Genomic DNA, 27,070 nt, shown 5'->3' on the forward strand with positions numbered 1-27,070 from the left:
GACAGTGAACCAGGTCAGCGATGCCTCCCGGAGCGTGCGTTGGCGCCAAGCTGCGCAGGCGCATTTCTGCTTCCCTCCCCGACCTTGGCGGATCGCGCCTGCGCGGTGGGGAGCTGCTCGCAGCTCCCGCTCGGCCTTGGGCTGGCTGCAGTCTCAGTTTGAGGGCGGCCGAAGTGGCTGGCTCCGTTACGATGAGGTTTCTGCTGCTTCTCCTGGTGGCGGCGTCGGCGGTGATCCGGAGCGATGCCTCGGCCAACCTGGGCGGCGTGCCTAGCAAAAGATTAAAGATGCAGTACGCCACGGGGCCGCTGCTCAAGTTCCAGATATGGTGAGTCTGTGCGCCGGGCCCCGGCGGTGCCGCCGCCCCTCTGCCGGCCTCTGTAGCCAGGCCAGGCCCCGGCTTTGCGGCCCAGCGGGCTGAACCTCCCTTTGGCCCGGAAGAACGGCGCCAGCAGCCTTCCGCCGCTCGCCTTCTCCGAGGCCCTTCCCGGGACTGCCAGGCCGCCCGTCTCTGCTCGAAGCATAACCGCTCACTTCGCTCAGTTCTTTTTTGCCTCCTAGAACGGTGGGAGTGGGGAAGGAGGGCGAGAGAAGGTGAAATCCTGAAAGGCGAAGACGTGGGGACACTTGTCAGTACGGAGCGCCGGTTGGCGGCGTCACGCCGTGGCCGCCCTGGCCGCCTGCGGAGGTGGGCATGAGTTGGCGCGGCGTCGGTGGAGGAGCTCCCGCGTTTGTCGCCCGGTTCCCTTCTCCTGCCCCCTTTCTTGGGGTTCTGCCCGGGCGCCCTCGCTGCCCCGCTGGGCGAAGGCTATTTCGGTTCTTTGGTGTTGACCCACGAGGGATAGGCGCCTTTTCTCCAGGACCGTCCCCGGTTGACTGTTGAGTGAGGGAGTGGGGATTCTGACAGCTGGCGGGCGAGGAGAGGTCCTGGGAGGCTGATTCTCCGTTTGCAATTTCCAAAATGTCTTTGCAAAGGAGCACGTTGCTCTTCGGACAACGGTCACTCCCGCACAACTCTTATCTTTCTCCGCATTCCGCCTACAGCCGCCTCCCACGAGTTGCCTAACCCGGCATGCCTTTCTATCTTTCTATCTTAATGCATTCAGAGAGGTAGGGGGAAAAAAAAGAAAGAAAGAAAGAAAGAAAGAAAGAAAAGAAGCAAACCAAAACCCCGAACCAGAAAAAACCCGGTAGTTTTCGATGTTGTCTCTCTGTAAGTGATTTATTTTGTTGTTACCTAGTTAAGTATTAGAACCTGAGCAATAATGCAAGAAGGTAACTGGGTTGGGGGGATTGGAAGGCTAACGTAAAATTGTAGAAATTAGAATCCTGTATCACAAAAGATGATATTTTCTTCAGGATAGGATGGTTAGGTTAGTAAATTTTCAGAGTCCTGATACTTTGGGAGTATTGGTGTTGGCCATAATGCAGTTAAAATGGGCTTTTTAAAACTTTATGTATTCATGTAAGTGTATGAAAGGTTAGATTTTCTGCTTACCCAACTTTTTTTTTTGCTTAATCTTTAAAGAGTACACAAATACTTAAAGTTTAAAAATTCAGTTTAAGTGACCCTTAGAATCAGAAAGTGAGATTGTGAGACTTTATTTTTGGAGGGAAAACTGTAGCAACCTCACAGTTTCTTCTTGATTAAAAACAGCAACAAACTCCCTGAACTGTTTACTGTGTGGCCAGCATATATCATTTTCCGTAATATACTATAAATATGGTAAATGGGAGTTATGGCTTGACCATTCCACCTTTTCCCGTATCATTTTTAAAATTAGAGAGTGGCAGTTATTTTTTAAATCTGTAATGATTGTTAAGGATTAAGTAATACTTTGGATGAAAGTAGTTTAAAAAAGACTGCAGTTTCCAAGTTATGTAATTTTTTCTCTTTCCTACTTTTACATTTCTTGGTTTCACTTGTGCTTTTCCAAAATACTCTTCTTTTACAGATGTTTTTGTTGGGATACCTGTCAAAATAATTTAACAAGTCCACCTTCCACTGAGGATGTTCATAGCAAAGTTTTCAAAATGAATTATGGGAAGGGCATTCAGTTCTTCTACCAAACGTTTTAAAAATTTTTTTTTTTTTTAATTTCTAGGAGAGAGAGAGAGAGACATCGTGAGCAGGGGAGGGTCAGAGAGAGAGGGAGATACAGACTCTGAAATAGGCTCCGGGCTCTGAGCTGGCAGTCAGCACAGAGCCCGACGCGGGGCTCAAACCCACGAACCGCGAGATCATGACCCAAGCGAAAGTCGGACACTTAACCGATTAAGCCACCCAGGCGCCCCAAACGTTTTAAAAGTCTTACGTACTTAAGTTAAATTTACAATGCATAGTTTTTTTCATTCTTTTTCTTTCCTTTAAGTACAAAATTGTCCCAGAAGTCTATTAAGAGTTTTCTTTTGCAGTAACCCAGGGCATGTTATGTACAGAAATCAGTTTTGTTTTTTTTTTTAAATCATAGATGGGAAACAATTTTAATAGCCTGCCCTCCATATACAGGTAAATTTAGCTTGTCTGTTACTTTTTCCCCAAGAGGTTAATCTGTATATAGTAAATTGAATATTGGGTTTCTGGTTTTGGCAGAACCTCTTGGATATTCATTTGCAGGTTTGGGAAAGGAGAGGAAGCTAAAACAGTTGAGGATAAATATGTGAAAATTCTTTTAATTCTCTTTGAAATCTCAATGCTATAAAAGACAATTTTTCATTAATTACCAATGTTAACAAAGGAGAGGACTGGGGAGCCTGGGTAGCTCAGTCGGTTAAACATCCGACTTTGGCTCAGGTCATGATCTCACGGTTCATGGGTTCAAGCCCCGCATCGGGCTCTGTGCTGTTAGCTCAGAGCCTGGAGCCTGCTTTGGACTGTGTCTCCCTCTCTCTGCCCCTTCCCCACATATACTCTGTCTCGCTCCGTCTCAAAAATGAATAAAATGTTAAAAAATATTTTAATAAAGAACACAAAGGAGAAGACTGTTTTTACCTTACTTTCAATTGCTTTTGTCCTTTATTATTTTATACTCATTATGAGTACTCTTTCTTTAACTGTAGCTCAATGTATCATCCGTTAATTGTACCACTTTTATAATTGCTAAAGAACAAAACAGCAGCACAGCACGTAAATGGAATTAAAGGGAGAGAGATCAAGTGTGCAGAAGAGCATAGAACAAACTTTACTATTCTGCATTCATGCATTTTTGCAATAAATGCTCATTCAATACTTGTTTGTGGCAGGGGCTAAAGATACCAAGGTGAACAATATAGGTATGGTCCCCTCATGAAACTTCCAGAAATACACAGTGTTACTTTCCATACCTGAGTCTTCAGTTTATGTCAGTTAATGGAACAACAGAATTAGATAAGGTTGATGACAACTGACTTCTTATTTGGGAGGAAAACTTATCTTATTTGGATGTTTAAACGTTGAACATAAAAGAAAGTTCTGTAATCAGAGCTTAAAATAAAGTTCCCTTGTAACATTTTCCTTTCTTGTGATTTTTATGAATAAATGCATTCTGTGTGTGAATGTATTCTGACAGGTACCGTCTGGCATGATGTTTTTGTATGCGTGCTTTATTTTTTCCATGTTTAAGATTTATCATGTAGTCAGACCTACAGCATTTAATCAGTTGTAATTTAAAGAGCTTACTGGCTACAACTCTTTACAGTTAATACTTGAGTATTTGACAACTGATTCACTAAGAATAGTAAATAAAGTTAACATTTCAAAACGTAAGAGTACAGCAGAATTTTCCAATTTTTGTTAATTTAAGAATCCACTGCTATAATTTTAGGACAAGCAACACAAAGTATTTTTTAGAGGTAAATGAAACATCTACTACAAGAACAGATTGTTATTTAAATTTACACCAACTCAGCCTTTGCTTTCGTGGTACGGAGGCAAGAAAACAGACCCAAGGCTGATTTGGATGTTGGTACTTCACTGAGATTAGTAAAAGGCTGAATTGAAGAAATTGGAGACATTGTGAGTCCTAAAGATGGTGAGTTACTGTGGACTTAATATTTGCATATTCAGCAAATATTTGAGCACCTACTCTGCAGGCACTTTGCTTGTTGTTGGTTGAGTTTTCTCATAGACCTAGGCAAGAATGGAAGGCAGTCATTAACCCATGGACAACACATACAATTCTAATTGTGTTAACTGCTGTAAAGGTATAGTGTGAGAGAGAACTGGTCAGAGGATCAGGGAAGGTTTTCATGAGGAAACGTACTTTGAACTGCGATCTAAAGGGTAAGATTTATTGCCAGGGAGCTTTCAAAGCAATGGGAATCGCAGGTTCACTGGCCTTCTAGTAAAGAGAACGTAATTGCTTGAAGCCAAGGCTCCTGACCTCAAAGACCAAAGACAAGGTGACACAATCCCTGGAAGGCCTGGCAGGCCATGTTAAGAAAAGATCAGCTAGCATCATTGTGGACAAGACATTACAGGGGACAAAGAATAGATATGGGGAAACCATTTAGGGGACTGTTGGGTGTTGCCTAGGTGAGAGATGATAGAGCTTGGAATACAGTCGTGGTGGTAGAAGTAGAATATAAAGGGACAGGTTAAGATCTTTAGGAGATAAATTTTGCAGTTATTGATGACGGGTTACATTTGGGGGGAGAGGGGAAGAGGTGTCAAAGATGGCTCCTGACTTCTTGAGTGGTGCTGTGCCATTCACTAGAGTGATAACCAAAGGAGACCAATTTTATGGATTTGTGAGTGTGTGTGTGTGTGTGTGTGTGTGTGAGAGAGAGAGAGAGAGGAAAGGGAAGACTCCGGAATTTTTGAAATACAATAATGGAAATATCCTACAAAGAAATTTCATCTCCCCAAAATAGGCATAGTAACTGCAGCTGAAAACTTAGTTAGCAGTTAACTGTATTTCACCAAACCTAAGACGTGATGGATTATAAGGTACACAATATTTTACATACCGCCCAGAAGGAAAAAAAGTACTCCCATTTAAACTGACACAGTAATGATTGTAAGATAAATCCTGATTTTTAAAAAGATGCTAAGTAGGAGAAGTGTACTTCTTGGAATCAATGAAATAAACGAGTAAGTGGGTCCAGCTGGTACTAAAGGAGTGTGATTAGAGAAAAATAAAATGCTGGCTGCTACACATACCACTGTAGTAGATTTTTAAAGTTTCCTGTAATTATGTAGTACTTAGTCACCATTTTGTTTTTGTTTTACTATTTAAACAACAAACAACTGCAGTATCTAACTGAATAATGTGCACAAAATAGTTGTTTCTATTTAATAATGAGCAAAGTCGGGATCACCTGGCTGACTCAGTCAGTAGAGCATGTGACTCTTGATCTCAGGGTTGTGAGTTCAAACTCCACATTGGATGTGGAACCTATTTTAAAAAAGGAAAAAAAAGAAAGTAATAAAGTACTTCAGTCCGGAGCTTTTAGAAGTAGGTAAAATATGAATGGTTTTAAAGGTTTTATCTCCTCTTACAGAAAATTGAAACATTGTTCCCTCACCATTTGCCATTAAGCACGTGGTAGAAATCAAATTGAATGTATCATTTGGAAATACCAAGATAACTTTATAAATTCTGAATAGTATAGTTACTGGGAAACTGAATTTATTGGACTAATGCTACGGAGGCCCAAGTTCTTATCTGATCTGCCTCTTGTCTTCTGAATGACTTTCTGGAAATTACTGAATCTCTTTAGCTCTCAATTTGTTGATCTGTCAGGAGGATATTGGTTGCATTCTAGTAACCTTTAATATTCTGTTACTTTGTTTTACATGTTAGGAAGCTTCTAGGCGAAAAATCAAAACATCCATATGAGTTTCATTTCTTTCTTTGTCACTGAAGAATATAGTTGGAGCTTCCTGGTTCATTTGATTGTCACCTTTTCTGCTTTCCAAAAAGGGAAATCAAATCATGTTTTCACATGTCTTATCTTGATTGGGGTGCAGCTTGGGATTTGGTGAGGAAGAAATTTTGCCATGTCAGTTTTGCAAGAACTGCTGATAATCAAGTCCTTGTTTTTTAACACCTTTTTTTTCATGCCACGTGTTTTCCCCTTTTGTCCGATATATAGGAAGATAAGAATTCGTTTTTTACAGCAGTGTTTGAAAACCTGGAGTCTGGTGGGAGAGACAGACATATTAAACAGTATTACAGTAGAGCATTGTGTTCAGTGTTCTAAAAGAGGTCGTAATAGAGGGCTTTAAAAACCTAATGGGAAGGATTATCTATTCAGGGGGAGTTGGAAGGCTTTGAGAGGAGGATATGAAATCTAGAAGGGGATGGGGAAGCCACCAGGAGATGTAGGGAAAGAGCATTCTAGAAGGAAGATCATATGTAAATGGAGTCTGACTCAGCACAGAGTGGGGAGAAGGGACAGGAAATAAAGGAGTCAGTTAATCAATTAAAAACCCTTGGTACAGTGTAAATGCTACTATGTATCAAATTTTATTATTGTAATATATTATTTTTATTGTCTTTAATGCTGTGATGAGAACTTTGGTAAATAAACCTTTGAAAATCTTTAAGACTTTGATCTTTTACAAAATGAAATTAACTTTCTGGCTATAAACATAATACATGTTTCTTGTAAAAATAATAAAAAAAGAAGTGTAGGGGAGGAAGAATTTTTCCTTTACCCTTCTGGGTTCTTTTGGCTGGTCTCTTAATCAAAATGACACAAAAGACGAACAAGAGAAAAACATTTAATTACATACTTATGAAAGCCCTATAAAAAAATATGAGATGCAAGAACAAGGTGGGCAGTTGAGACTTATCCAGTAGTATCCTGAACTAAGCCTGGGGCTTCAGAGGGGAAGAGGGACACGGGACAATAAGAAAAGCAGGTGTTCGGTAATTAGATGTTTGCCCTGCCACACAGGTCTTCCAGGTAAAAGTCACCTCTGATAATAGCTTTCTGTCTGGGCCAGGCTCCTTCTCTGAATTCTTTTAGGTAGTTAAGGGAGCAGTAAGTTGGGGTTTTGTTTTTTTGTTCTGTTTTTGCTTTTGGTTCTGGTTTTGGTTTTTGAGTTTGCTAGGTCTAGATTGCCTTCAGCTCAAAATAAGCCTCCTGCCAAAGTGTCCTATTTTGGGGTCACATATTTTGCTTTTCCCTCAGAAGTACACATAAGAAAGCAAAAAAACTTTGTCGCTCTATATTCACATTTGAAGAAGCTCTTTCAAGACAACTCTGTACACGTACTATGTTATGTAATTCTACAAAAAATGAGTTCATAGTTGTATGCTTTTTTTTTTTTAATATGCCTTCCGCTTCATCACTTATCATTCGCTGTCAGTGAATAGGGAGGTGCAGCAGCAGACACAGCGTTACATAAGATGAGTGTTCTTTAAGCAGTGCCTACTGGTTAGCATTTAGATGGATCCCAGTGTTGCACAAAATTACTTTGCTAAGATGAATATCCTTGAGTATATTGTGTACTAGTCCAATAATTTCTATAAACTAAATCCACGGAAATAAAGTATTATGATTATGTTAAAGGGTATCACATTTAAATTTTGACATACTTAAAGTAGCTAATACTCCTACTAGAAGATCTTCAAGTAGCAGGTTGGATATTTTTTAAAACTTATTTTCAGGTTAGTTAGCATACAGTGTAATTTTGACTTAAGGAGTAGAAACCAGTGGTTCATCTCTTAGATATGACACTCAGTGCTCATCTTGAAAAGTGCCCTCCTTAATGCCCATCACCCATTTAAGCCACCCCGCAGTCCCCGCATTCCAGCAGGTAGGTTGGGTTTTTTAAAAATTTCTAGTTTGTTGCACTTTTTAAAAAAGGTTTATTTCTTTTTGAGAGAGAGAAAGAGAAAGACAGAGTGCAAGTGGGAGAGGGACAGAGAGAGACAGACAAAGACAGAATCTGAAGCAGGCTCCGGGCTCTGAGCTGTCAGCATAGAGTCCATTGCAGGGCTCAAACCTATGAGAACTATGAGATCATGATCTGACCTGATGCTTAACTGACTGAACCACTCTGGTGCTCCTAGTTTATTGCACTTTAATCAGAGAATAAGACATTTGCTCTTTCTACTTACTTGGCATTCTTTGTGACCTAACCTGGTCATTTGTTGCAAATGTTCTTGGGCTATCAGGGTTTTTTTCCTCTTGAAAGTGAAACTTGATGTAGCTGTGAAGTCTATTAATGGTAATATTCAGATCTTCTGTAATTTTCGTTGATTATTTATCTTACATCATTTAGTTTTCTATCCATTATTTTTTTAGGACCTCAAAATAGTTTTTCATTCTGCTTTTTGGTTTTGAGATTTCTTGTAGTGCTTCCTTACCTCTTAGCATCTTTCTGCTTCTTGCAGAAGAATATTTTTGGGTATAGGCTCTTATTTTGAATCTTTTCTATTTGCTATTTCTGCTTTTTTGTTTTATGACAGTTTCCTCACAGTTCCTTAGGTGTTTTTTGTTTGTTTCTTCTGTTTTTTCTCCTCCCTGTTTCTCAAGAAAAGAGAAACAGCTTCAGATATTATTAGTTGATGAAGTGTATCCTCTACAGTAGACTATTAACGAGTTCACTCTTCTTTATTAGAATGTTGACGGCCAAAAAAGGCATAATTTTTGTCCATTTTGCTTTCTTTTGTTCTAGGTTCTATCTCTTACTGTCCGTCATCAGTTAACACTGATGACGTAACTGCCCCTCTTCCCCCTCCCCGCCTTTATATTCCTAACTGGAATATAGATTGATGTCACCTAATAGTGTTCATTTCTGGTAGGTTTTTACTCAGAGCAGCCTCTGTTCCAGCTTGGTAGCTGTTGGGCATAGAATGTAATACATGTAAAATAAAACTTCAGTTTTGAACGTTCCCTTGTCAGTAATGCTCTTGGTCTGGCCTCCCTGCCTCTACTGGTGGGGCTATAACCTCCCAGAATTCATGTCACTGCTGCTCGTCCTCTGTCTGCTGCTCCAGTACCCAACACATCCTTCTTATCACAGCTTAGTGTCCGGTCGGTGGTTTTCTTTCTAATATTCCTGGCTTTGTTTTAAATTAGTTTATTCTAATGTCATGTGAAATCAGTCTACAACCAACAGGTAAATGTACAGCCACCCAGAGACTTCTTTACTCTGACCATTGAACCAGCACAGAACATGATATATTTTTTTGTCAGTCTCACTAGCAACCAATAAAAATGAACTGAGGGTATATTTTGTGGTGTGTGAATCATACCTCTAATTTTAAAAAAGTATTGAAAAGAATAAAAGCTTGACATCATATAAAAAGTATGTTAAGATGAGACAAGGAATTTCTACAAAATTCAGGTGTTACTATTTATTGAATGCTTTAGTGAAGTCATTTTTATTGAGTGACTACCTACTTTATAAATCTGTTTATAAAAAGTGTTTTCCAGAGTAAACAGATTGAATTCCTTTCCCAGGAAGAGCTGAGGAACTAAGCAGTTTATAAATTTTTGGTGGGGTAGTCTGCAGCAGAAGAATTCCTGAAATGTTATGCCATAGGTATAGAGAAATTAGAAGCTAGTGACCTCAACAATAAGACAAAAGAAGGAAGAGAATAGAAAAAGATTATTAAGCACATTTTAGGTTTGTCAAATCTTTGGAGTAAACTCAGTAAAGAAGCCAGGAATCTTAGAAGCCAGACTAGGCATATTTTGTTTATGTGTTTCTATTGTGGTGGCCACTGTTGTGTTCTAAGAGTAAGGTAAGCTGGAAGGGAAATCCCTTCATTTCATACAATTCTAATCCTTGATCTCATAAGCTGTTACCACTTTCATGCTGCTTTTGCAGCTTCTTAAAAAACTGAGCAAGTTCTGGGCCACATTTTTGATTCTCGGAGTGTACGAGCACTCTTGTTTGCAGTTTTTAAAAACATTTATCACTTTAGTTTTTCACTCCCTGAATACCTTGTTTCTTGTGTAGTTCATAGAACAGCTTGCAGATTTCATTCCTTAAAGCACTTAGAGCAGTGATGCACCAGACACATGTCTATTATTATAGCACTTCATCTCCTAAGTAGAATAAGGAGAAATAAAGATTATATACATCTAAAGACACAGCTTTCAATGATCAGTGAGCTGTTGGACTGAGCAATGCTGTAGACAATTAGGACAGTATTTACAAAATATCTTCCTGATTTCATTGGTGCGTTGTAGGAGAAATATTAGTTGAAATTCTTGGAATGCAAGTAGCAGAAACCTTTTTGAATTGCTTTGAACAATAAGTTTGGAAATGCATTTTAAAATTATTAAAATAATAGTCCTCAAACCTAAAGGCAGGGAGCCAGCAGGGCCTCAAGACGGGCAAAATGGAAAACTGGAAAGTCTGAGATGTCCTTCACTCTTCCTTGGTTCACATGTACTTTTTTTTTCCTCAATAAAAGGTACTTCATTTTTCTCTGGTTCTCTGAAGATTGACTTAGCAGTCATTTTGAAAGAGTAAATGTGTTAAATGTTCACCTTTGTGGAGACAGTCACTTTTTAAAATCCCATTTCTTTGCTTTTAGTCAGGGAATGCAAGGCTTCCTGTGACAGCTTTACATTTTTCTGGACTGCCAACAATGGCCAGGAGTTGGTTTCATTATGTAAACAGGATCCAGTCCTATGTGTGGGTGAGAGGACTGTTGGAGAGGAGGTGATCTTTTTTAAATTTAATGGTTATTTATTTTTGAGAGAGAGGAAGAGACAGCACAGAGGGGCAGAAAGCGAGGGAGACACAGAATCGGAAGCAGGCTCCAGGCTTTGGGCTGTCACTACAGAGCCCAATGTGGGGCTCAAACTCAAAAGCCATGAGATCATGACCTGAGCCAAAGTCGGACACCCAACCGACTGAGCCACCCAGGTGCCCCAAGGAGGTTATTGTAAATAAAAGGGAATGGTTTATTCAAGAGATGCTAAAAATAGAAAGAAATTGTAAGTATTTATCTCATAAATATCTGAGATTTTGCTGTTTCATTTAAAAAATATTTTTAAAGTTCATTTAATTCTGAGAGAGAGTGCATGCACGAGCGAGCAGGGGAGGGCCAGAGAGAGAAGGAGAGAGCAAGAATCCCAAGCAGTGCAGAGCCTGACACGAGGCTCGAATCCACGAACCATGGGATCATGACCTGAGCTGAAATCAAGAGACAGGCTCAGCTTTATATAAGCACACATTTGACTACAACTAGGGACGGACATAATAGAGAAAGGGGAAAAGTGGGGTGGTTGCCATCATGAGTCTGGACACTGTAAACATGATAGACTTCATAAAGCACAGAATCTATTTGAAGTAGCACAGACAAGGCATTTTTCTTTATTTCCTAAATATCCTTTCTGTTCATTACATGTAGATCATCTCATTTGTATGCAGTTTTTTTTTTAGAAAAGTACTGTGAAAAAAATATTTCAAATTGAGTAATTGCAAAAGTTGACTCCATATAAAGATATTTCTACATTACTAGGGATTTGCAAAGTGATTAAGAATTAACGTTAAGATTTCAAAGTTTTTTTTTTTAACTTTTTTTTTAATGTTATTATTCTAGGAGAGAGAGAGACAGCGTGAGCACGGGAGGGTCAGAGAGAGAGGGAGTCACAGACTGAAACAGGCTCCAGGCTCTGAGCTGACAGTCAGCACAGAGCCCGACGCGGGGCCCGAACCCACGAACCGCGAGATCATGACCCAAGTGAAAGTCGGACGCTTAACTGACTAAGCCACCCAGGCACCCCAAGATTTCAAAGTTTATAAGTCTACTTGTTATGGACCTTCGGTCGTGGGGTTAGGAGGAAGAGACATTGGCTGCAGCATATTTTTAGCATGTTCACATATTTATGTGTTGGAGGTATACTGGAAGTCATAGTTTTACTCACAGATGCAGAAGGAATGGAATACGTTGAAAGAGCTAGATGCGGTAGTAGAAGTGGAATGAGTACTGGCTCCTTACCATGTATGCCTTTAGTTTAACATTTTGCCCACCTTAATAAACACTAGTTATATTCTGTTTTGGGAAACATCTGTCAGCAGTAGAGATTGCTATTTCAAAACAGAAAAATTCTTTGGGGGGGGAAACAATTATATAGGAAAAAGTTTCCTTGGTTTTTCTTCACAATTCTGTATGTAAATATAAGGAGGAAAGTTTACTTAGATGTAAGGAAACTCATCTAAAAATATGTTGTGTCAGTTTTGTAAACTGCTTCATTTTTCAGAAATAAAATAGGTATGGGGTTTTTTTGTTGTTGAGGTATAATTGACCTAATGTGTTAGTTTCAGTTGTATAACATAAAGATTCCTTATTTGTATGTATTGCAAAAGGATTACCACAGTAAGTCTAGTTAAAGCAATCACCCTATGTAGTTACAAGTTTTTTTCTTGTGATGAGAACTTTTACGATCCATTCTCCTAGCCACTTTCAAATACGCCATACACTATTACCAACTATAGTCACTATGCTGTACGTTACATCCTCATGACTTATGCATTTTATAACTGGAAATTTGAAGAAAGGTACAGTTTAAAGTCCATTTTAGGTTTCAAGAATATGGGGGCGCCTGGGTGGCTTAGTCGGTTAAGCGTCTGACTTTCGCTTAGGTCATGATCTCGCGGTTTGTGAGTTCGAGCCCCGCGTCGGGCTCTGTGCTGACTGCCAGCTCAGAGCCTGGAGCCTGTTTCAGTCTGTGACTCCCTCTCTCTCTGACGCTCCTCTGCTCACACTCTCTCTCTCTCTCTCTCCTAGAAATAAATAAAAACATTAAAAAAAAAAGTTTAAAAGAAAAAAAAAAAAGAATATGGGCTGGCTGTATTTGGCTTTTGATCTGAAGGTCTGAGACTATACCAAAGACTTGGGACTCGAAGAACCAAGGATAGAATTAGGCTTCTGAGCATGTAGGCAGAAAAGTAGGTGAGGAGGAATCTGACCAGAAGTGTTGCCTGGACATAAACACACCTCTCTAGCTGGGCCCCTGTGGGCTTCCCGTGGCAAAGGAATGGAACTCCAGAGCAAATATGAGGAACTCCTTGGCGCCCACAGGGTTTTAGTTCTCTCAGAGGGAGAATCTATAGGTTTTCATCATGGAAGAACCTCAGAGATCTCTGCCACCAGGAGTTTGACTGTATGGGTATTTGCTTATAGCATTGTCACCAAAGGGAATTATTTGCTGGACTTAGGGAAAGATAGCTCTTGCATCATCTCTTCTATTGGGGTCTAGTGGAAGGGGCTAGGATCTCAAATCACAAAGTCTGTGTTCTAGCCTCTCAGCCCTGAGTAAGAGCAGGGACCATATCTGTGTCACTCGTCACTACATACCCAGTGCCTACGATAGTGCTTGACATGTAGTAGGCATTCAGTAAGTATTTGAGTGAGTGAATTAATAGTATATGGATGTATAACTGTGGAAAAGTTACTTCATCTCTCTGAGCTTCATATTTTCCCCTTGGTCTATAAAAAAAGAAGTTTGATCTCAGTTAACTTTGTCTCTTGCTCTCAGAATGTTTCATTAAAGTTAGAGAATATCATTTTAGATAATTGGCTCCATTGTAAACACTGCTGCAAACCTGAGAGCATTGAAATCAGGGGGCATATCTTGGTTTCGAGGTAGTTAGGCATATAGGTGAGCTAGATTATTTTTGTAATATCCTCAAAACAAAAACACCATTAAAGATTTCTTTTTTTTTTCTTTTTAAAGTTTATTATTTTTGAGAGAGAGCGAGAGAGAGCATGAGCAGGGGAGGGGCAGAGAGAGAGAGGGAGACCCAGAACTAAAAGCAGACTCCAGGCTCTAAGCTGTCAGCACAGAGCCGAATGCGGGTCTTGAACTCACAAACTGTGAGATCATGACCTAAGCTGAAGTCATAGGCTCGACTCACTGAGCCACCCAGGCGCCCCTAAAAATTTCTTATAGAGAAAGCAGTTGTGACTAAGTACTACTATTTGGTGAATCTAACAACAGTAATTATAAAATATTAGGTAAGGTAATTGTTTAGTAAACAAAGTATGTGGAGATTCCTAAATTCTTTTAAGTATAGCTCCAGAAATGTGTCTCCCTTTGCAAAAATTTCATACTTCTTAGGGACTTAATCTTTTGTGAAATTTTTATTCTGAATATATAAGAAGTATTAATTGTAAAAAGATGAATTNTGGTGGTGGTTGGTATGTTTTTACTTGATGATAGTGTGATTGCCAAACCTGGCACCTTACATTTTACTATCACTTAATTACTGATTCTGCTTCCTCTGTACTTTCATTGCTTTATATTTATGTGTTTCTTAACTAAGAATTTAATGTACTTAAATGCTTAACAATCCTGAGTTTGTAAGCTCTTTTGTTGATTTGGTGGTACCACCTCCTTTTTTTCTCTCAGCTTTATTGAACTATGCTTGACAAGTAGAAATTATGTATATTTAAGGTGATAATTTCATACACATGTATGTAATGATTACCGCAGTAAGGTTAGTTAACACATCCATCACTTCATATAATTACCTTCTTTCTTAGATGAGACCATTTAATATCTATTCCCTTATTAACTTTCAAGTATACAATACAGTCTTATTAACTATAGTCACGTTGCTGTAAATTAGATCCCTAGAATTTATTTGTTTTACAACTGGAAGTTTGTATCCTTCGACCAGCTTCTCCACATTTTGCCCGTTCCATAGCCCCTGACAACCTCCAGTCTCCGTGTCTAAGCCTGGCTTTTTTAGATTCCATGTAATACGAGATTATACAATTTGTGTTTCTCTTTCTGACTTCACTAAGTATAATGCCCTCAGGTTTCATCCATGTTGTTGTGAATGGTAGAATTTTTTTTTTGCTGAATATATTCCCTTGTATATTTATACCACATTTTTAAAAAATTTTTTATGTGTTTATTTTATTTTGAGAGACAGAGACAGAGTGAGTGGGGAAGGGGCAGAGAGAGAGGGAGACACAGAATCTGAAATAGGCTCCAGGCTCTGTGCTGTGAGCACAGAGCCCGATGCAGGGCTCGAACCCACAGACCGCAAGATCATGACCTGAGCCGAAGTCGGTTGCTTAACCGACTGAGCCACCCAGGCACCTTTATACCACATTTTCTTATCCATTCATCTGTCGGTGGACACTTAAGTTGTTCCCATATCTTGACTATTTTTTTAAAAGTTTATTCTGTGAGAGAGGAGAGAGAAGAAGAAAGAGAGAGAGGAAGTGCACATAATGTGGAGGAAGAAGAGAAAGAGAAAGAGAATCCCAAGCAGGCTCTGCATTGTCATGCACTGGCATGGGGCTCAATCTCACTCATGAACTGTGAGATCATGACGCAGGCCGAAATCAAGAGTCAGATGCTTAACCAACTGAGCCACCCAGGCCCCCATGTCTTGACTATTGTAAGTAATGCTAAAATGAAGATGGATGCAGATACCTCTTAAAGATAGTAATATCTTCAGATATCTGCCTAGAAGGGGAATTGCTAGATCATATGGTAGTGTTGGGTTTAATTTTTTGAAGAACTTCCATACTGTTTTCCAGAGGGGCTGCACCATTTACATTCCTGTCAACATTGCACAAGGATTCCCGTTTGTCCACATCCTTGCCAACACTATTATCTTTTATCTTTTTGAGAATAGGTGTCCTAACAGGTGGGGGGTTATAGCTCCTTGTGATTTTGTTTTTTTTGTTTTTTGTTTTTTGATGATTTTTTTTTTTTTNTTTGTGGGTTTCCTTTGCTGTGCGCTCCTTGTGATTTTGATTTGCATTTACCTGTTGATTAGTGATGTGGAACACTCTTATGTATCTGTTAGCCATTAAAAAATGTTTTTTTTTTTTAATTTTTAGAGAAAGAGAGGGTACACTTAGGGGAGGGGCAGAGAAGAGAGGAGAGAGAGAATACCAAGCCCTTTCATGGGGCTCCATCTCATAAACTGAGATCATGACCTGAGCTGAAAAAACGTCCAGTGCTTAACCGACTGAGCTAGTCAGGTGCCCCTCTGTTGGCCATTTTTATGTTGTCCTTGGTTGCCCATTTGTAATTGGATTATTGACTTTTGGCTTTTGAGTTATATGAGTTCCTTATGTATTTTGAATATTCACCTCCTTTTTCAGATATCCGATTTCCAAGTATTTGCTCTCATCCTGTAGGTTGCTTGTTTATTTTGTTGATAGTTTCCTTTGCTGTGCAGAAGCTTTTTAGTTTGATGTAGTCCCACTTGTTTATTTTTTGCTTTTGATACCTTTGCTTTTAGGATCAAATCCAGAAAATCATGCCAAGATCAATGTCAAGGTGCTTACCCACTATGTTTTCTTCAAAGAGGTTTTTGGTTTCAGGTCTTAAATCCATTGTGAGTTGATTTTCTTGTAGGAGAGAAGATAGTGGTTTCATTCTTTTCATGTTGCTGACAGTTTTCCCAACACCATTTGTTGAAGGAACATCCTTTTGTCAGCATGGGCTCCTTTGTTGTAAATTAAGTGACCATATTTGTGTGGGTTTATTTCCAGGCTCTTGATTCTGTTCCATTGATCTGTGTGTCTGTTTTTGTGCTACTACTATACAATTTCGATTACTATAGTTTTGTAATATAGTTTGAAATAAGGAAACTTGGTGCTTCCAGCTTTGTTCTTTCTTCTCTAGATTGCTGTGGTTATTTGTTTTTTTGGTTTTTGTTTTGTTCTGTTTTGTTTGTGATTCCATACAAATTTTAGGATTGTTCTATTTCTGGAATTTTTATACAGATTGCATTGAATCTGTAGATTGCTTTTGGTAGTAAGGACGTTTTAACAATATAAATTCTGATCCGTGAACACGAGATGTCTTTTCATTTATTTGTGTCTTCAGTTTTTTTCATCAGTGTCTTAAAGTTTTCCTCTCCCCCGTATATGCACTCTGGTGGTCTTTTTCCCTTTTCTTACTGGGAAAGCCTGTCCTATATCCACAGTGTAGTGTTCAGAAATTTTAATGGCAATATTGGATGTTGTTGACTTAATTGCTAGAGTAATGATATGGATTGCTGTCATATTGCTGAAAATTATCTTCCCAATCTTTGTTTTCCTTTGTAAAGTTAGAAGTAAATTTAGAGTAAGAAGGGATTTAAGAGTTCTTTAAGTTAGTTTTATTGTGATCGAGCAGGCGTGTTTGCCCAGTTAGGGGCAGAATAGGAATGAGAACCAAATGTCTCATGCCTTGGTGTTTTGTAAGCTTTCTGTGCCCCATTTGTACAGGTCTCTATTTCAGATGTATAAGAGTTATTTTCGTTTCAGTGTTTATGCTTATTGATAGCCCCCCAAAAAGCAAAGTGATTTGAAAGCTCAATATATGCTGACATATGTGAATAGATACCTGCTACTGCCCAACAATAACCCCAATCTATAACTTTTAAGGTTCTAATAGATGAATATACATGGGGGAAGGTAACTTAAATATGTGAAATTTGTGAAAAAAACCTCCATGTTGCTATCATCCAACATCAATCATTATTCCTTTGTCACTGTTCGTTAGAAACACTTTTAATCTTGGCAATTTTTAGACTTTGTCTAAATGGAAAATAAGTGTAGGCGTATTCTGAAGCACTTAACAGAAGCACTTTTATTTTTCTGCAGTGTTTCCTGAGGTTATAGGCGGGTGTTTGAGGAGTACATGCGGGTTATAAGCCAGCGGTACCCAGACATCCGCATTGAAGGAGAAAATTACCTCCCTCAACCCATATATAGGTAAGTAAATTTTAGTAACTTAAAAGAAATTTTTTAAGTAAATTTATTTTTGCTTTTGTAAGTAAACTTCTGCGAATTAGTTCAATTAACTTTTCTTGGTTATTATAATTTCTTAGTTGGTTATAATGTGCAGAGAACCTTTTTTATAAATAGCAAGTTTATTTGAATCAAATATAGAAGAATTTCACTGAAAGAAGGAAAAGAGGATTTTTTCAGAAGTGGCAGCCTTCTAAAGATGTGTTTTCTTATATAATTTTTATTTTGGAAATAGATGAAGAGCTCCCAAATTTTTATACAAAGTCTATGGTATAAAATTCTGTGCTGTTAATTGGATTTTTAAAGGCTAATGCTATATAATTTTAAAAGTTAATTTTTGATTGACTTAAAAGGTATTTAGCATTTTGTTTTAAAACTCCACAGTGAACTTCAATCACTATCTTTTTCACTGATTGTAATTAGTAACTTTTAGATTTGGTGTCTAGAAAATGTCTATATCCATATACTTGAGTTATGAAGTTTTTGAATTAGGTGAGAAATATGGCTTCTGATGAATTTGTATTTTTTTTTCTTTTGATAGACACATAGCATCTTTCCTGTCAGTCTTCAAACTAGTATTAATAGGCTTAATAATTGTTGGCAAGGATCCTTTTGCTTTCTTTGGCATGCAAGCTCCCAGCATCTGGCAGTGGGGCCAAGAAAATAAGGTATGTAACTTAATAGTTTTGGTAGCTGTAGATATTTAGGTCGTCAGTGGGAATACTTACTGGATTGTTTGCTTGTTTTGTTTTTAACTACTTGTTGCTGATTCACCTGTCTACGTGTATTCTTTCAGCTTCTAATCATTTTTTAATTTTTGGGCAAGACATTTAACCATTTTTGGCCTTAGTTTTTTTGTTTGTATTTGTTTTTCTTTTCTTGCCCTTAGTTTTTATGTTTATGTATTAAGAATGATTAGCTCTTGGGGCGCCTGGGTGGCTTAGTCGGTTAAGCGTCCGACTTTCACTTANGAATGATTAGCTCTTATCTTTTTACTTTTTTTTTTTTAGGTTTATTCATTTTGATGGGGGGAGAGGGAAAGGGTCAGGGACAGAGAGAGAGGGACAGAGAGAATCCCTAGCAGGTTCCGCACTATCAGCACAGAGCCCCATGCAGGGCTCTAACTCAAGAACTGTGAGATCATGACCTGAGCCGAAATGGAGAGTCCGACGCTAACCGACTGAGCCACCCACGCGCCACATCTTTTTACTATTTGTAGGATAGTGAGATGTGACTTTAGTAGAACCTCAGCACAAAATAATTTAATACCTGACATTGATTATATAGATTAGGTCAAGTGATACCCTAAAAACATACATAGAATGTAAGCCTTTTATACCAAACAATATGGGTATTAATGGGTTTATTCACATTAAAAATGGAATTTTTGCTGATTTGTTCTTAATAAAATTTTGTTTTTATTATTTGTCCTTTGGCTCTTCTGTTCAGTCAATATATATACATATAAATTTTGTGCTACTTTCTTTTTCCTTTGCAGGGTCTTGCTGTAGCATACATTATTTTTAGATTTCTTTCATTTGTTTTGCTTAAAATCATCTTTTCGGGCGAGTCTTTCTGCTATGAGAAATACTAGTTTTATTTCTCTCTTGGATGAGATTGCTTCTTAGGTTTCCTTCTAAGAACTATTCTGGTTTCTGGTCTTGTGTTTTAGTTCTAGGCTGTAACTACTTTTAGTGGACTCCTACGTAGCTTTGCTTTTTTTTCTTAGGGACCCACTTATTTCCAGTAACAGGCAAGGCTTCTTAAAATAAACAACATTAGATACTCTCTCACTGAGCTGTGTCACTGCTCCATTATTAGTAAGATTGATTTGTATAAGATTAAGGATTGGAAGTTAAGTACTCATAATGTTTTGTGTTACATTTATTAATTCTATTGATTCTATCTTCAGTGCATTTTACTTCGGAAGACATATAACATTGTAGATGTATGGAAGAGGAATATACTTGAAAGCTGTAGCTTTCGTGAAACTCCCTTGTATATTGTTCCCATGAAAGTAGATGTGTGTTTCAAATGCGAAGAGTAACCTCTATGAGATCAAGGTCCACCCAGTTCAAGTCGGACTGGGAGGAGGGCACTTTCTCTCTTACTATGGGCATTTTTATTAGCTTTTTTTGAAACAACTTGCTGTGAATTGTTATCTTCACTACATCCTGCTTTTTAGTCAGGTGATTTTATTAAACCCTTTTGTCCACCAAGGAATGTCTAGTCTCTTTGGAAAGGGTATAAATATGCCTTCAAAGGGGAAGTGAATATAATTCAATATAGGAGTGCTTTCTCTTATCAATTTTTTTCCTATTTGACTCAAAATGATTTGTTTGGAACGTGGACAGGTTGTATTGAATATGTGGAGTTGCTGTTTATTGCATCACTAGTCTCTTGTGATTCATACTTTATATTATAAAAATGGTGAAATAAACCCTTCTTATGCTGGTATTCTTTTGTTTAGCTTATTAAGGCTATTATGAGATCTCTAGAAATTCTGTCTTTACATTATGGATGTATATTCTTCAGTGTGCATAAAGCTGCGAATTAATTTTGCATTTTTCTCATTCTGTATATGCTATCTGAACATACAGAAGAGCAATAATAGTCTGTATAGAAACTTTTAAAGTAGATTTAAAAACAACCATTACCAAATAAAAACGAGACTATATTTAAAAGATTACTGTGTCTTTAGTTGTAATGTTGTTTTGTCTTTAACATTGCCTGTTGTACCTAATTATATTTTCTTTTAGGTCTATGCATGTATGATGGTTTTCTTCCTGAGCAACATGATTGAGAACCAGTGTATGTCAACAGGTGCATTTGAGATAACTTTGAATGGTGGGTTCTGAATAATTTGCATTCTTTTTTTTTTATTTTTATTTTTTTTTACTTTTTTTACTTTTTTTTTACAATTTGCATTCTGTTAACACATTTTAAATGATTTGTAATGACCTTTAGGCTTTTGTGTTTTCCATAGTGTGCAAAACTATCACTTTATATGGTCCTCATCTCCCCTGGCTTGAGAATTATATCCATATAATGACTCCTGAATATGCTCTACAGAACTCTAGACCTTTCTTCTAGGTGCTATACTTGGGCATCTTAAACTCCTACTCCCACCCAGTTGACTGGCTCTGCTTCTTGCAAATCTTGTGTACTCCAGTTTGCTCCTTCCATGGCATTTCTCATTTACTTACAATGGCACCATTATCATTCTACCCAGTTACTGATGTGAGAATCCTAGGATCACCTCAGCTTCTCCCTTCCTCTCCATTTCTAAGGGATTACTAAGTCTGATTCTTAATTCCGCCTTCTACATTTCTGAAAAATCGACTTCTCTTTATCACCACCACCCTAGTCCAAGCCATAATTGTTTTGTTACCCTCTAATACGTTCTCTAAACCAAAGGTTGTCAGATGTGACCTGTGAGTAAACAGTAGTTTTTACACTTTTTAAATGGTTCCAAAACATCAAAAGAATATTTTATGGCACATGGAAATTAAATGAAATTCAAAATGTAGTGTTTATTATACCTGAAGTTTTGAGTTTCATCAAAAAATTTGTGGAAATTTAGTTCTCTGGTGACCTTTGTGATGTCTTGGATTTTGGCTCTTGATCTGTAAAGTCTAAAACATTTATTATCCGGCTTCTTACAGAAAAATCTGCTGATACTTGCTCCAAACAGTGGAATGATTTTTTTTTTTTTAATGCACATCACTTTCATCTCATTGCTTCACTGCCTCTGGTTCATTAAGTGGCTTTACTTTGTCCTCAAGATTAAAAACCAGAACATTTAACATAGCCAAAGGGTCCTGCATGATGTAGCCTAGGGATTAGCAAGCAAACCATGGCCGTGTGGACTCTGTGTCTTGCTCCCTGCTTTTTAAATAAAATTTTATTGGAACACAACCATGCCCATGTTTTGTGTGTTGCTTCTTTCAGACTACAGTTAGAGTTGAGCAGCTGTGATAGACTGTATGTCTTCTCAAGCTGAAAATGCTTACTGCCTGGCTCTTTATAGTTTGTTGACTTTGATCTAGTCCCCGCTCACCTCTCCAGCTTTTCTTGTACCACTCTTCTCCTGTATATCAGCTCTTCTTCTAGTGGTATCTTTCAATTTTAATAATACCTCTCACTTTTAATAATAGTAAAGTGCAAAGGCTCCTTTCTAGACTCCCCTGTGTCCCTCAGCTTCTTCTGGTTTTAATTCTTAATACACAGTTGTGATTTGTAGCTATTTTGTATAGTACTTTCTGTATTTCCCCTCCTGGAATGTAAACTATATAACACTGTAATTACAGAAGTGTAATTCTTGAGTTCACTTCTGTATCCCTAGCTGCATATGTAGACAATGAATGTTTGTAGAGGGAACATTTATTATAGACTCCTCTTTAATTTTAGGGGGTGGGACTATTTATTTTTATAGATGTGCCTGTGTGGTCCAAGCTGGAATCTGGTCACCTCCCATCCATGCAACAGCTTGTTCAAATTCTTGACAATGAAATGAAGCTCAATGTGCATATGGATTCAATCCCACATCACCGATCATAGCCCCACCTATCAGCACTGAAAACTCTTTTGTAAGTAGTGTAAAAATACAATAACTATTTATAAGTATCATTCTCATCACAAATCAGCAAGAGACTAGATATTCTAATATCTATTATCACTTGAGTTCCCAACCTGAGATTTAATAGACGAATATTTTCTTATTAAAACTTATTAAGTGATGAAGAGCATTTGGACCTGCCAAAACAAGGTAGGGTTGTGCTGATAACTTTATCTTCAAGGCTTAATAGCTGGTCCTGTAACGTCATTTTTTGGACTGTGAATGCCTAAGGGTCATAATTGGTATATTATGCTAGAATATTTATATACATTTCTTCCCTTTACCTGCAGATAACTAGCTGCTAAGAGTATGCAGATTCTTTTAACATGGTCAAGATAGAAAATTTATAAGCAAACGTGTGAACACAGAGAGGTGAATGTTAGTTAACTTTTGCTTAGCAGAGATGTTCTCCGTTCTTTTCTTATTAAAGAGCTGATTTTTATAAGAGTGAATTTTGAAATAAAATACTTCTTTTTGTCTATGTCTTTCAGACATTAAGGGATTTTTTGCAAGAGCAGCGTGACTGACATTATGAAGGCCTGTACTGAAGACAGCAAGCTGTTAGTACAGACCAGATGCTTTCTTGGCAGGCTCGTTGTACCTCTTGGAAAACCTCAATGCAAGACAGTTCTTCAGTGCTGGCACATTTTGGAATTCTGCACATTCGTGGAGTGCAATAATACTGTATAGCTTTTTTTTCTTCCCCAAATCCACTCAGTTAATAGTTTTTAAAAAATGTAGAGATTACTACTCGTACCTTTTTTTCCTTAGTCATATTTGGAAAAGTAGAAAATTGAGTTACAATTTGACTTTTTTTTCAAAGATGTCTGTTAAATCTGTTGTGATTTTATATGAATTTTCCTTTTTTATAGTTTAAAAATCGATCTTTTTGGGAATATAGCTGAAGTTCCCCAAAACTTTATAAGAGTTTATCAGGCATCTTTAATTTGGTCATGTCCAATTTATATAGTTTTCAAAACACTGCAGATTGTGAACAGTGCATTATATGAGATTATGGGGGGAAATCCTATATCTAGAGTACTCTACCAATTTGTGTGTATGTGCGTGTGTGTGTGTGTGATTATCAGAGAATTACAAAAAGACCAACTGCTTTTTAAATACTGTTATGTAGTTCAAGTGTCTTGCCTTGACCAATCTAATGAGTTGATTAACTGGGCCTTTATACTTAACTCAATAAAAAAACTAAGCAGATGTAAGTTAAATAAAAAGTTTGAATTTATTGCCCAGCGTACCTATTAACCTTATATTTAAAATTGTCTTCCTCAATTTTTGTTATTTCATAAGGAACACGCTTTAGATTCACACACAAATAATAAGTCATTTATCATTTTTAGGATAATTGAAACTCACTCATTTCAATGTTCAGTTGAACCTCTTTACGACATTAATTTTAGGTGAATGGAGATTACTTGCCCAATAATTTAACTTGTTTACCATCATATATCAGAATTTTATTATATTTAAGGAACAAAATTGAAGTTTTTTATTCAGTGAATTTCATAACTTTCCAGAGTTCTAAAAAGATAGTTTTTTTTAAACAAAAAACTTAAACTGATAGTCTATAAGAGTAATTTAGCAGAGATAGTATCATAATGTAGAAAAATAGTCCTATAGCAATGGTCTTAACATATTTTAGCTTCCATATGGGAATAGGAATGGTAGGTCTAAATTTGTTACTAGAAATAAAGTGATTTGAGGAAAAATTATGAGATAATTCATTTGGTCTACCAAACACTTAGCATAACTTGATACTTCATTTATCACTGAATATTTGTTGAACTAATGTCTGGTAATCCTCATGATTTTACAGCCTCAAGGTGGAACATACTGTAATCTCTATCTAATGGGAAGTTATTCTGATAATTCACTTCAGGAAATTGATTTAATGGCTTATCCTTTTAATTAAGACTGCAGAACTATTAACCTAAGTTCCTATAATGGCAAGAGTCAATACAATTTAAGCTGGAAGTTACTAAGAGGTTATTTTTCAGGTGTAATATTTTATCTTTGCCTAGGGCTTAAAACCCTGTTAGCTGAATTTGTACTAGCCCAGACTTCTTGTCTTCTGCAAGGTGGACACAGTGCTCAGTGTGTTTGTCTTTGTTCAGCTGATGTCCATTCCACTAGTGACAAGTTAACCTTTTGGCATTTAGACCTTCCAAACTCAAGTCTTGGGATTCCCATGTATCTGACAGGTCAACCTTGAAGAACCTAAGATTAAACTTTAACTTTAATATTTTCATGTTTGTCTTAAGTGAATAACTTGTCTTTTGGAGAATAGCTTTAAGTGGCTTAGACACTGATAAAACTCAGTGTCTTGTTTTGTTGACACTCATCTCAATATTGTTTTATCTTTGACCTTATTTAAATCTAGGATTTAATAGTCTAGTGAAAAAATTAGCGGGAAGCATGAATATTGAAAACAATAAGGAAAAGGAAAGTTAAAAAGAAAGTAATTAGAATTAGTTTATTATATTTCTAACATTTCCGAATTTATTAGTTGCTTACAAATTGGTGTGGCTGTGTTGTTCATAAATGTTTATGTACCGTGTTAATTAGAAGACCATAGAACGTCACAGCAGCTTGGCTAATGTTATTGCCGTTTTTACCACAGTTGCTGTTGTGGATGAAATTACTTGTTAGATTAATAAAAAAATGTTGACAAAACATGGCTTTATACCTCAGTATCAAGATATACAAAACACATGCTTCAGAATATAAATACATTTTTATGGCATTACTATTAATGACAGCAGCTGGTCAGCCTTGACCATTACCGAAACATAACAGACTCCAATGATGATTCTTTCTTATTTTGAATGTTACTAGTTTGGGACCTTGATTGGTTGGGATTTTATCATTGTCATAATTTTAAGTAATTCAGATTTTAAAGCTAGCCTGCAGGTTTTTAAAGCATGATTTGATGATATTTAATACTAAGGCTTTAAAAAAAATCGCTTGAGAAAAACAGAAGGGATTCTAAAGTTTAGTGGCCTACTATGTACGATAGCATTGTGAAAATAAACTTCCATTGAGCTGATGTGAAAGGAACCACTCTTTTGTGGAATTAAATCTATGCTAGGGCACTTCACATGACGACTGTATTTAGGAAATGTTATTTCATAAAAATTGTTGATTATCAAAAAGTATGTTCTCTTTCTAATGCCTTTTTAACCCAACCAGTGCTAATAACACTTCACCTACTCCCTCTCGGTCTGGCACTCACGTCTTACTGCTCTTGGACTTTAAACTGCTTCTCAAGCCTTCTGGTCCACTTGTGTTTCAGTGTTGCTGAACTAACAACGCATCTGTGGTATAATCTGTGCTGGGTCGGAGCAGAGAGCAGCAGTTTACATCACTGTCCATCATTACCCCCAACCTCCAGAATTCCTGAGAAGGTAATACTTACATTCCCAAATCTGGAGAAAAATAATATGAGGACCTTCCCTCTTGACTGATAGAGACAATTTAACGATCTCACAAGAGGAAACAAAGTTCAGGTATTTTTTAAAAATCCTGGTGAGCCTTTCCGTTCCACCGTCCTTGGCTCTTTTTCCCTAGGCTTCAGAAAAGCAAATAGATACAGACTCAGTCAGTTCCGAACTGTATCTTGAAGAAAAATATAAACTGGTCTCGGATAGAGTGGAAAGAGTGTTAAGTCGCTACTCTCTATCAAAGCTTTTAGAATGTTTTCTGTTGCCCGTGTTAAGCTTGAGCAAAATAAAAAGGAACGTGATAACAATGTAAACATACTGCAGCCTTAGTTTTAAAACTTTTTGTGTGCCTAAGAGTCATTGGGGCAAATTCCTAGATTCTATCCATTGGGATTCTGATTCAGTTGTTCTGAGATGGGACCCAATAATTTGCATTTGAGACAAGCTTCCTCATAATGCCGGTGCTGTCAGTCTGGGGTCCACACTGAGGAGCACTGCACCATAGACCAGATGCAAAAGACTTCAGACTCAGCCTGGAAGAAAGTGTACCTCATGGAACAGAAGAAAATGGTGTCCATTTGCTTCACATTTTTGGAATGACTCAGTAAGAACTCAGTAAAATGGGAACTCATAGAGGAAACAGAATGTGAGGAGAGGGAGATTATGTTTCTAAAAAACATTGAGGACTTAATTGTCCCAAGTAATCGTTTTTATTGATGCAGCATATTTGTGTAGTTATCCCTTGTTGGGTTCGTATTTTAAAACTTTTTAGGGGCACCTGGGTGGCTCAGTTGGTTAAGCATCCGTCTTCAGCTCAGGTCGTGATCCTGCAGTTTGTGAGTTCAAGTCTCTAGTTGGGCTCTGTGCTAACAGCTCAGAGCCTGGAGCCTGCCTCAGATTCTGTGTGTGTGTGTGTGTGTGTCTGCCCTTCCCTGCTTATGCTCTGTCTCAAAAATAAATATTAAAAAGATTTTTTTTTTACTTTTTAGATGGATGTTTTAAAAGGAAATGGTAAATCTTTGAGTCTATAATTGATTTTAATTGCTAGATTTTCTTAGCACAAAACAGGCAACATCCCTGCATTAGGCTTATATTTAATAGTAACAACTGATTTTCATTTTTTACATGAAACAAATTTATTTAAATTCTTATTTTTCTGAGTAGGGGAAATGTATACTTTTCGTGTTATTGTAGTAATCAGACTAGAACTCTTAAAACCACGAGTAAATCCAATCTGAACTAAACCCCTCCACCAGAGCAAAGGATTTATAGGTTCACTGTAACTGAAAACTCCAGTGTAGAGTTGGCCTCAGGGATTCAAGTGTGATTAT

General features: G+C 37.5%; 1 protein-coding gene across 1 annotated transcript; it reads left to right on the forward strand.

The window, feature by feature from the left end:
- SELENOT (selenoprotein T) lies at nt 1-25,345 on the forward strand. Its single transcript, XM_077765905.1, has 6 exons — nt 1-328; nt 17,520-17,630; nt 18,208-18,334; nt 20,426-20,513; nt 22,102-22,255; nt 22,776-25,345. The coding sequence occupies exons 1-5, from the start codon at nt 21-23 to the stop codon at nt 22,224-22,226; spliced, it is 759 nt and encodes a 252-aa protein (XP_077622031.1). The 5' UTR covers nt 1-20; the 3' UTR covers nt 22,227-22,255; nt 22,776-25,345.
- Nucleotides 25,346-27,070: the final 1,725 nt, after the last annotated feature.

This window comes from Crocuta crocuta, unplaced genomic scaffold (assembly GCF_008692635.1).
Source record: "Crocuta crocuta isolate KB4526 unplaced genomic scaffold, BGI_CrCroc_1.0 scaffold54, whole genome shotgun sequence".
Lineage (NCBI taxonomy): Eukaryota > Metazoa > Chordata > Mammalia > Carnivora > Hyaenidae > Crocuta > Crocuta crocuta.